The 12390-nt window shown below is 39.1% G+C and overlaps 1 protein-coding gene across 1 annotated transcript in view; it reads right to left on the minus strand.

Moving 5' to 3' along the window:
* The window catches only part of hcrtr2 (hypocretin (orexin) receptor 2), a 79774-nt gene that overhangs the window by 24970 nt on the left and 42414 nt on the right, over positions 1–12390 (minus strand). The window contains exons 2-5 of the mRNA XM_048531483.2: positions 9657–9835; positions 3019–3262; positions 399–514; positions 88–311 (exon numbers count right to left, since the gene is read on the minus strand). Coding sequence (XP_048387440.1) covers positions 88–311; positions 399–514; positions 3019–3262; positions 9657–9835 — 763 coding nt within the window. The remainder of the gene's footprint in view (positions 1–87; positions 312–398; positions 515–3018; positions 3263–9656; positions 9836–12390) is intronic.

The following is a 12390-nucleotide window of genomic DNA, read 5'->3' on the forward strand; positions in this document are numbered from 1 at the left end:
AACAACTTCTTATTAATGAGGCTTATGAATGTTGCAGATACTGTGTACATTTAACTCAATGACAGTATCTGGAAATAGCTGACTCACCTTTTCAGAATATTCAGAACACTAATTGGAAGGTAGCAAAGTGTGAAAAAAATGAAAACCACCAGAAGCATCCGTGCTGTTTTCCGTCTTGTTTGAATCTGTTTGATTTCTGCAGCGACAGCATTTGTTTGTGACTTGACCTGTCTTCTGCCAGCCTTCTGAGATGAACACTGCAGGGCAAGAGGCTTCCAATTTCTTTGGACTACTGAGGAAGTCCCTGGTATCTGTAATATAAATGTAAAACCAAGTATATGGCAACCTACATGAAGGTAATAATAATCTTTCCATGGAAGGTGTTGGCACACACTTACCTGTTGACACCAAAGTTTCCGAAATATTTGAAAGTAGGCCAAAATCATTAGGCACAAAGGGGCCATATATGTAACAATGAAAAAGCAAATATGATAGATCTTGGGGTAAATGTCATCTGAAATGAACAAAAGGCAATTAGAAATGAAATTGTATGTTGAAATTCAATAAAATTTAAATGATTAATTCCAATCAGGTAATTGTAATTGAACATAATGCTGACCCACTGCTTGGTTTAAATTTCAATGTTACATTCCTCCAGTTGCTATTAATGGGGACTGGAAAGTTGAAGATGGGCCTAGATATTCCAATGGCCAGGTAGTTTTGGAGCAGCTCAGGCTGGAATTGTACATCAGGTCCACGCAGAAACCATGCAGTAGCTGACTCCAAGGGCATTATCAACAAAATTGAAACTTCCAATTGGCAATTTGCCTGCAATTGGAACCGTCTAAAGTAGACTCTCAAGGTTTGAGAATTCAGACAGTTTTGACTCAGTTAGCTTAATAGAAACAAAAACTGGAGGATTAAAAACCTAATCTAGTTCCTGGGTAACTATTAAATAGACGCTCTAACACACTCCCCACCAACACCCCCACTGACCAGGATCCCTTTACTGGATACCAGTATGATGACCTCACATGCATAAACTGCGACAGTTTAAGAAGACAACTTGCCATCACCTTTTTAAAGACAACTAGACATGGGCAAAAATTGCTGCTTAGCCAGTGATGCCAACATTTTCTGAATAAATATCAAAAAAGGTCCTGAAATACTAGAACCTCAGGATTAGATTACTGAGTTTCAAGAGGATCCCGCAGTATTGATCTGGTTATAGTGACAAGTTATAACTAAATGTACAGCCGTGGCTAACAACTGGGGTTGGAATTATTTTAAGTGCGTTGTTTGATGATATTACTTCCTCAGATTCATCCAAACTTGTTCAATCTGCTCGTATGCATTCTGTTGACTGGCTGCTTAGATATTTAAGCATAATAGCCTAGAAAAACGCATCCATAAATGAACAGCCAGAGGGAGCAGAAATGATCCCGGTTTCTCAAAGGATGGTTCAATGCACACTAATATTGAGCCTTCTTCTTTTCGAGGTGTAACATGTGGATGCCTAATTGCCACCTGGGAAGACAGTCGGAGATACAGGGAAATCATGAATACTGCATATCAGCCGTGGCTAATGGAAATGGGTCAAGAATGCAATGATGGGACAAAATTGGCCAGGAGCAGCCTGTGGGATTCGAGTGGGAAGAGCATTCCTCTTTGTCATAGTTCAACAATCAAGAGTCTAGGCCCGAAACGTCAGCTTTTGTGCTCCTGAGATGCTGCTTGGCCTGCTGTGTTCATCCAGCTTCACACTTTATTATTTTGGATTCTCCAGCATCTGCAGTTCCCATTATCACTGTGTTTAGTGGATTCCCTTGAAGAACTGCAGCCGTGTACAGGTCGTTTTTCTTCTCCCCAGCATGCAGTCAACCCATCACTGGCTGTGTTCAAAACAAACCAACCATATTCATTGCTATTGCACAGCGGAAATTAATGATAAGTCCTCAATTATAATCGTAAGAAAATTTCATTTCTCTGGATTATTGAAAATGTCTTGTGCTTTCTAGAGTTGTATCAGGCTTGGCTGAACAATGTTAATAAAGTCACTGCTATGAAAGCAGAGAGGCAGATGTTTATATAAGTTATGTAATTTGTTCTACAAAAAGCAAACCAAAAAAAGCATAGTGCTGTCTAATGACTTGGTTCCATGGAACTTGTAATAAGCATTGGAAGATAAGAAAGATGAGCAGGAGCAGGCCATTCTACCCCTTGAACCTGCTTTGCCATTCAATTAGATCATGGCTGCATTGCTTCAATACTACTTTCCCCATATCCCTGGATGGCTTCAATATATGAAATGTATCAATCTTTGAGTTGAATGTGCTCAATGGCTGGGACTTCACAGCCTCCTGCAGTACAGAGTTCTAAAGATTCATCATGCTCCAGTGAAGAAATTCTTCCCCATCAAGAGTCCCATGGTGGCTCAGTGGTTAGCACTGCTACCTCACAGTGCTAGGCACCCGGGTTCAATTCTCTGTTTGGGTGACTGTCTGTGTGTAGTTTGCACATTTTCCCCATGTCTGTGTGGATTTGTTCCGGTTTCCTCCCAAATTCCAAAGATGTGCAGGGTAGGTGGATTGGCTATGCTAAATTGCCCATAGTGCTCAGGAATGTTTGGGTTATACGTGGGAAATGCAGGGATTGGGGAAATGGGTCTAGGAGGGGTGGTGTGGACTTGTTGGGCCCAATGGCCTGTTTCCACACTGTAGGGATTCTATGATTCATCCTAACTGGCCTACCTCATTCTAAGACTGTGTCCCCTCGTAACAGACCCTCTAGCCTGGGGAAATGTTCTTGTGCATCTCCCCTGTTGAGTCCTTTATAAACTTCATACGTTTCAGCAACATTGCCTCTTATTCTTCTAAACTTCAGAGAGTATAGGTTCAGCCTGCACAGTTTCTATCGGCATGATCATCAGTGCTTAGTAAAGTGCAGGCAGTCTGGATTTTTGTGGTTTCGTTTTTGTTTAAAATTTTAAGATGTTCAAAAATATAAAATTGTCTTTACCTCCCCAATGTTCATCACAGACGGTGAATAAAAGTGTTTTGTTTGCCAAATCAGGCACCATGATGTTGCATTCCATTACAATTGCCTGGGGAATCATTATTACACAGGAGACAATCCATATCATAATTATACTGTTTCGTGCTCGTCTGGCTGTACTTTTGAACATAAGTGGATGGCATATCGCATACCAGCGATCCAGTGCTATGCAGCTCAGTGTCAGTACAGATACAGACACTGCAACAGTCTGAAAGAAAGAGGAAACATTTATTAAACTTCATTTCTAGAACAAAATGTTAGTTAATCATACAAAGAGGACAAACTGATTGGTAGTGAACTTTCTTGGGACAACTCCTGTTGCTCTGCCTAAATCTGTTTCCCTGTTCAGGTTGATCTTGCATTCCAAACAATTTCTGCTGACATGACTGGGCTAAGGAGTGATTTTAATATTTTTGGCTTTGTGAAGTCAGAGCCTAAACCTCTTTTGAAACTGCTTAAGCAAGTTGTGAGCATCAAAACATCTAATCTAAAAGGGCCAATCAATGTGGGAAATTAGGGAAGTGTCATTGCATATTCCCTGTATGGATATGCATTAGGCATTTGTTGAGAAAATGTAAAGTCAATTAGATCCAAGAAATCAGCATATCTTATTAATGGGGAGAGACTTGAAGCTGTGGAGGGCCAAATAGATTTGTGTATCCTTGTACACTCATCATTAAAAATTTTTGCACGTATGCAAAGTAATGGAAAATCATCAAGAAAGAAATAGAGGTGGAATAAAAACATGGAACAAGTCATACTTTATTGTACAGAGCCTTGGTCAAACTGCATGCAGCAAATTCAATTCTCAGCATTGAACCTTGGGAATGATATTATCTTTGGAGGCTATACAAATTTGTTCAACAGAATGATATTGGGCCCAAGATGTTAATTTATGAATTTCAGGTTCTAATGAAAGATCATCAACCTGAAATATAACTCTGCTTCTCTGTTCACTGATGCTTTCTGACCTGCTCAGTCTTTCCAGCATTAGCAGTATTCAGTTTTTGTGTTAAGTTTTGATGTCTGCATTCACTACCTTTTGAGCATAGAAGTTGGAGGGTGGAATGAATCAAGGCCCATAAGGTTCTGAAACAATTTGGTAGAATTCAGAAGTCATTCTCTCTGTGGGTTAGCTATGGCTCAGTAGCAGCAATCTTACCCTCTCAAACTACAAGATCCCAGTTCAAATTCCATTCCAAGACTTGAACAAAAAAGTCAAGGCTGACATTCCATGTCACCCTCAGAGATGCTGTTTTTTTTTGCATTAGACATTAAAACTGAAGCACATGCCGCTATCAAGTTGAACAAACAAGGCACACTATGGCATTATTTCAAACAACAAAAAAGCTGATATCCTGGCTAATATTTCTAATTCAACAGCACCAAAACAGAAATTTGGTCATTATCACCTTGCTGTCTGTAAATTAGTTGCTGCATTTTCCATCCTATATCAACAACTACAATTCAAAGTACTTCATTGGTTGGAAAGCACCATAAGGCATCCAGTGACCATGAAATAACACAGACTTCCTGTCTTTTCAATAGGGATATGCAAATGAGGCTCAAGCAGCTGAATGGCTCACTGTCACCCCCTTGTTTATTGAAGAACCTAAATTTGCATCTTGGCAGGGGCCTCTCGGCTGAAACTGACCATCAATCAGCCAGTAAAAACCAAAAGAACTGCACATGCCATAAACCAGGAACTGAAACAGAGGTTGCTGGTAAAGCTCAGTAGGTCTGGCAGCATCTGTGAAGAAAAAAAATCTGAGTTAATGTTATGGGTCCAGTTCTGCAGAAGGACAACAAAAGTTAACTCTGGCTGTTTTCTTCACAGATGCTGCCAGACCAACTGAGCTTTTCCAGCAATCTCTGTTTCTTATCAATCAGCCAGTGGTAAGCACTATTTAATTATAGTGGAGTGCTCTTGCGGTCCAATGATTGCATAGGATGGGCTGAAGGCTTAAACTTGTGGATGATATTTGACAGTTGCATGACATTGAATGAATCCTGTGAACATTCCTGCACTTGCTGAAGCCAGCACAATCAATGTGTTTCTCCTGTAGTTGCTTTTCTGTGCCTTGCTGTTTCTGAATTTCTGAAGAAGGGTCCTGACCTGAAACGTCAACTTTCCTGCTCCTCTGATGCTGCCTGGCCTGCTGTGCTCCTCCAGCACCACACTGTGATATCTCTGATTCCAGCATCTACAGTTCTTGCTATCTCATATAAGAGAGAGATTTGTTTCAAGTCGCTGGACCGGGATCACAAATGGTACCAAGAACAACCTGAGTCTCCAGACCAGCCATTAATTGAGGGGTCCCTGATGGAAAGGAAGTTGTGAGGCTTGTTGCTTTTCCTTTCTTTTTAAGTCTTTTTATTTACTTAATAAACTTTACTTTTCCGTTTTTTTATTTTCAATAACTGTTCATATTTCAGCAAATTTATGTTGTTGAGTCTTCTCCTAACTGTATTTAACAGAATCTTGCAAGAAATACTTGGATATACCCTGTGATCCAAAACAATTGCATTGTCCCTACCTCTGGACTAGAGAATCCAGGGTCATGCCCAAACTGCTCCAGAGGGTCTATCATAATGTGTCTGTGCAGGTTGATTAAATAATTATTAATTTCAGTGAGGTAATTACCCAATTATTGGATAAATGCAATAACAGAACCCATTTTGATGCAATTACCAATTTCAGTGAATTAAAATGAATATTTGGAGTGGGGCAAGCCATGAGGAAACTTCATTTTGAAATTACACTTCAACTTTGAACACAATGTCACAAGCAATTGCCTTACATGGGCTGTAAAAATATAGGAATGCTAAATTTCTCAGTGGGCTTATGCAAGTTTTAACCTCCACGGGTAAGATTAGTTGCACATCTTAAAAAGCAGTACATTTCCAATTACATGGGTCTGAAATATGGAAACATACATTATTTAACACTGGCATCTCTTAGTCTTAGCACTTGAAGCTTCCTGTTATTAAAAGAGATTATGTCCTTTTTCGGTTTTCTGGGTAGAAAGCCATCCACGGATCGCTGTGTGTGCAGTATAGAAATCTAGGCTTCATTTTCTGGAATTACAAACAAAAATGTGTAATAGATCTATTTTGGACCCTTTGCTAAGTTACATTTAACTTGGACTTTGAAAATAATCCCCGATAAATAGCCTTCTTCAATCATATCCAAACTTATGGAGGCTTCACATGTTGAAATGAAAGTTCTGGTATCAGCAAGTAGCTAAGATAATAAATGAATTCTGAGTGAGAACATTTGAGGAACAAACAATGTAGACAAGAGAAAAATGTTCCTTGCGTTATTGATCCAAATGATTGGTTGAAAATCAGAATGCATTTGATTAGTAGCATAATTAAATATGGACTCAAGGTGACAGCTCTGTTTTTATCCATTTGCCCACCAAATGTAATCTTACCTTGTTCACCACCATCTCCATGTTCAATGATCCACATTAGCTCAGAGTCTCGCAAACCTCAAATTTAAAATTCTAATGCTCGTTTTCAAATTTCCCTGTAGTCACACACCTTCCCCTATCTCTGGAATCTCCTCAAGCCTGAGGACCATCTCAGATCTCCACTTTCCTCCAAATCTGGTGCTTGAGCATTCCTAACTTTAACTGCTTCACTGATAATGGGACCTGCAGATGCTGGAGAATCCAAGATAATGAAATGTGAGGCTGGATGAACACAGCAGGCCCAGCAGCATCTCAGGAGCACAAAAGCTGACATTTCGGGCCTAGACTGATGAAGGGTCTGTGTTCATCCAGCCTCACATTTTATTATCGTTAACTGCTTCACCATTGGTGGTTGTGGCTACTAGCTGGGGCTGGCTCCTAAGTTAGGAAATTTCCTTCCTAAACTCTCCACTCTTTCTTCTTCTTCAAGGGATTCTGAAAAGCTCATTCTTTCATTAAGCTTGTGCTCACGTAACCTAGTCTACCTTATATGAACCCAACTGATTTTCATCCTGTCAATTTGATTAGGAATAAAACAAAATGGATTTTAAGATTCACTGACCAGCAGGGTTTGAAATAACACCAATAACTCAGAATTACCAATTTAAAAGCCATGGTGAATTGAAGTCATAATTGCTTCTGCTAAATTACATAGGATGGTAAACATAACAATATGTCATGCAGAGTGAAGTTGTTGCTCATGAAACTGAAATTAAGTGGAGTAAAGTTCAGGAGATGAAGGACTGGGTGAGTTTACATTAAAAATGTATAAGAACCTCAAGGCACTGATGCAATCAAAATGCCAAGATTTGTCCCCACCACCTTGCAGATGCCCCTAGTGTGACTGAATGAAGTGTATTTCATACTAAATGTTGGTTTTTTCTTAAACAGTGGTTTTTTTGTTACCCTGAAACACAGTTAAAGAAGAGGAGTGCACTAAGTTACTATTGAAATGTTCCTCTGTTCCTTTATAGGCACTGGTTTATGTGGAGGATCCTTTTTTTTTGAACTAGGTGCTCTACCTACTCCACCAAGTGTCCACTGTGTCTGACAATGGATCAAAATCGAAATCCCAAAGTACTATGGACATTCAATTCCAGGCATGCTTTCGATAAAAGAATTATGACCGACTCAAAATGAGAGTCAATGTAACTTGAGCGTTGTCTGTGTCGGATGCATGGAATGTGTCACTCATAACGTGTCAGCAAAACGTCAAGCAGAGCGGATGAGAGAGAGAAATGCAACAGAAAGAGATAATGAGGGATATGACCAACTTTCCCCTCTTAACAGGAAGCCACATCTTGCAAGTATGTTTTCTTTTCCTGTACAGGAATATATGAGAAAAAAGGCATCCCAAATTGTGTGTGTGTGTGTGTGTGTGTATACGCGCTAGCATAAGAAGGTGAAATGAGTTCCCTGTGTACTAGTTACAGTTCAAGTGCTTGTGAGCTGCAAAGTCAAAGATTTATCTAGTTTTACCTGTGTACTGGTAAAGTGAAGTGAACTATACTTCAAGCCAGTCAAATAGCAATGCAATGAGAAGAATTCTCTTGCTCTGAGTGTTAGCAACTTACTAAAGAAACATAACAAGAGGATTTGATCTAACCTCCAAAAGCCAAGAATTGCAAAATCAGCTGTTCAACTACCACAGTTCTACTATCTACTTTCACCCAGGACTTTGGGAAACCGTTCCATATATCTTTTAACTTCTGGACACACACTTAATCTGAATCTGTGTGCTTGTGTTTTTGCAATATTATTTGTTTTCATGCTTAATAACTAAAGAACTCACTCTTGTTAACTCAAGAATGCTGGGATAAATGGCCTGCTTTTAAAACACAAATTCATTTGATGTGCAAGAACGGCAGTTACAACTGATTATATACTTCTTTAACCTTGCTGTGATCAACTGAGGGGACAGGTGGATGGGGAACGAGTGCCAGCTCAACCCTGCTCACCCAGGAGATGTCCGTCTGGTCACAGCATAGAACATTACCCAGATTCCAGTCATAGCAACAGTTTGATGGTAAGTCAAGACACTAAGTTGTCATTAGGCTCCTTGACTGTACAATGGAACGGAAGAATAATGCTACCTTCAACTGGTATCCACACATTCCCACCTTTTAGTACAGTCATCAGACACTAACTAGGAACAGGAATGTTGCCTCATCCTTCCCCATCCTCCCTGAAAGAGATGCTGCATTACTATCCAATGTGGTGCATAGCAATTTCTGTACTGGCCGAGATTAACAAACTCAGAATTGAATGTAAAAGCCTTTCTGGTCTATATGTATCAGATCTAAAATAGATACATGCAGCACATTTCCAACTATGTGATCAAAGCAATTGACAGTGAATCAAGCAGGAAAATTTATCAGTGCCTTTCTACTATTATTAGACAGTAAGCTTTTCTCTGTGTACTGCACGAAGTCCAGTTAGAAATCTGCTTCTTATAAATAGATTGAATGCTCTGCTGCACATCACAGGAAAAGGAAACCTCAATGTTAGCCCTTCTCCTTGGTTGAATCATCCTTAATCGAAACAATTTTTTAGATTACATTGAATTATTTTAATTCATCAGAACTGTAATTCTTTAGCTATCAACAATTAGTATAATTTTCTTAAATTCTCTTCTTTAAAATTTCTTTTTAAATGTTATTATTGTAGAAGGACTGTTATTTTGAACTTTTCTTATTTTCCCTTTTTCTAATTTAGTACAATGATTTGGAAGTCTGTAATGTTGCACGTTGTAATTTCTTTACTTTTCTAATTTTTTTTTCCAAAGAATTTTTACACAAGAATCTGTGCCTAGATGCCTTTGTATCTAAGAAGGTGCTGTAAGTGGCAACTTATAAGCTTTTCACTGTACTCATGTGAGTACGTAACAATAAAACTAATTCAATTCAATACTTCCAGTCATTTTCTGTTTCCATTTGTAAAATTTGCAACATACTTTTGCTCTTGAAACTTTAAGCTTGCATTGCATAATTTTATTTTATTTGAAAGCTGTTTTGAGGCATCCAAAGTTTGCAAATGGCACTCTATAAATGCAAATTATTTTTATGAACCCTGTCGTAGACTTCTCATTTATAGTCATTGAAATCTCAGAATTGATAAGGTACTTACTTGTAAGTAAGGGATTATTTTACAGAAAATGGGTCCAAAAAACCATGACTCAGTTATATCAACAAGTAGGCTGGTAGGAAGACAAATAATTGTAACAAGGATGTCGGCAAATGATAAATTAACTATGAAATAGTTTGTGACTGTCCGCATGTGATGATTCTTCCAAACTGCAACGCAAACTGAAAGAGAAAGAACAAATTAGAAAGAGTAGAGATAAAATCCAGTCTCTTCACAGCTTGTACATTCTTTAGTCATTTCTGAGTTAGGCTTTAGCTGCTTGTTTGGAAACCAGGCTGATGGATTGTAAGTGGGCAGGAAGGAGGGAATGTGAGAGACAAATGTCTCATACTCCTACAAGTATCTGTGGAAAGCAAAGGATTATTTTAATCAATGAGCTTGCTTTACATCCTGCCTGCCAGCTGCACACTTGAAATTATGAAGAAAGGCTGCTTGTCTTGGCCAGGCAGACAACAAGGGCCCCTAGGCTGCATGAAGGTTAGTTGGTCATTTTATGATTAGTGTTGGTGGGGGAGACTGTGACCCAATTTTTTTCCCTCTGTGCCACAAAGGAGTTCTTGTTCACCTCCCCTTAAAGATTTCTTGACTTAACTTTTCAAGAGCCTCCTCTTCTTTCCCATGAACTGCCAAAGTGCAGCACTCAGCGGGCTATTGTAATTTCAGTAAACTCTGAATTCCATTAGAGGAAGCCAATTAGCGTATAGCCATGTGATATCCAGCAGCTGGCTGCTGCAAGAGCGTCAATCACTATATGATGGTCAGTGAAGGTGGAACCAGAGTTGGGTGCTGTTTAACTCATTTTGACTGTCTACTCACTGAATCCAGTTTTTGCTTAAAAGATGCAACATTCTGTGTTTTAACTACCCCTTGCAGTGAAGCATTCCACTTCCCAATGACTTGCTGTATAAAGGAATTAGTCCACTCCCTCAGCAGCAATTTTAAACGACTGACAGTCACACCTTTGTTTTTAATCAGATCACTGAGATGAGGTAACAGATCCACAATGTCCTTAGTCATATTGAACAGGATAGGGAATGTTGGATCACTGGTACATCACGCCCACCCTCTATCTCAGTGGCTTTAGAATGTGGGTTTTTTAATTATGTAAGTTCACATTGTTTTAAAGAAGAATGATTGAACTGCACATCAAGTCAGTCTCTGTTCTTTCCAAGAATATTCCATTTAAATTCATCCTTTTGCTCTAACCCCATATTCCTAAAACAAAATTCTCCTTCAAATACTTATCCAATTACCTTTAGTAGGCTCCAATTGAAATATATTCTCCAACTGACTACCATTCAGTGGAAGTCTTCTTTTCAAATATCAAAAGGCTCCAATTTCCTTTTCAATATCCTAACTTTCTCCTCTCTTGAATCTTACGTCATTCCACATTGTAATTTCCCCTCCTTGTTTTCATCTTGAAGAAGCTAAACTGTTTGGTTTATGGTCATTTGTCGTAGGTATCAAAAACTGCACAAATGCTCTGAATGCAGCTTATTGTTCTGTATAAATTTCTTGTAACTTTATTACATCAAGACATTGCCTTTATTTATAAAACCCTTGATCATTTTATATTGTTATCCACTTGTACTCATGCTTTCAGGAGATTAAGTATGCCAAGTCCTTTATCTGTCCATGTGTTCACATAATTCAGTGTTTAACATTGAGTTTTTGTGTCCCATTACCATTACCAGGGTGTGCCCTGTCAAGTCCCTCAGTGCAGCAGGGCTGGTCACTCCCAAAAGAATTCATAGGATCTTGCCCACAGCTAGATGATTTAACAACCCACCTTTTGCTTGTGCAGTTGCATTACCCGTAAAATTAACAATATCTTGTGATATTGAAATTAACATCATGTTATCCCTTTGTCCAATCTTTCAGTGGGAGGATTAAGAAATAATTCAATGCAACAAATCTCAATAGTAACGAATTGTTAAGCTTCTTTAATTTAGACACAGAAAATGCATGTGTAAGAAAGGCTGTCAACAATCCTGATCATCTGCAAATCATTTCAATTCTCTCTTTGATAAATGAATAGAATAATAAATCACACTTTTAGCTGAAAAACAACCCTTCTGTTTCATATTTTCAGTCTCCTGTTCATTTATGACGCTATACTTTCTTCAATTACACAAAATTAATGGTCATCACCTTCTGCATTCAATGATTTGTGAGCTGACCCATCAACTGAATTGACTATGCCCATGCCCAAGTTTATATTGTCAGGAGATAATTTGTACATTAATAGAACCACCACCATCGTACGTATTAATTAAACCATCTGAGAAGAAATAAAACGCTCTCAGTTACATTGAATAGAATGGGGATGCTTGGATCATTAGCATGTCACACTCACTCTTTATCTTTGTGACTGCGGCATATAGCTTGCAAAATGATGTCAGTTCACCTTATTTCAAAGAATCTAGCCCGTCCCTGTGCTTTCAAAGATCAATCCAGTTGGTCCTGCATCTTGTCTTAACTGCAGATCATCGCAAATGGGTGACACAGTGGCTCAGTGGTTAGCACTGCAACCTCACAGGGCCAGGGACCCAGGGTCAATTCCAGCCTCGGGCAGCTGTCTCTGTGGAGTTTGCACATTCTCCCCGTGTCTGCGTGGGTTTCCTCCAGGTGCCCCGGTTTCCTCCCACAGTCCAAAGATGTGCAGATTAGGTGGATTGGCCATGGTAAATTGCCTGCAGTGTTCAGGGGTGTGTGG

This window comes from Stegostoma tigrinum, chromosome 4, assembly GCF_030684315.1.
Source record: "Stegostoma tigrinum isolate sSteTig4 chromosome 4, sSteTig4.hap1, whole genome shotgun sequence".
Lineage (NCBI taxonomy): Eukaryota > Metazoa > Chordata > Chondrichthyes > Orectolobiformes > Stegostomatidae > Stegostoma > Stegostoma tigrinum.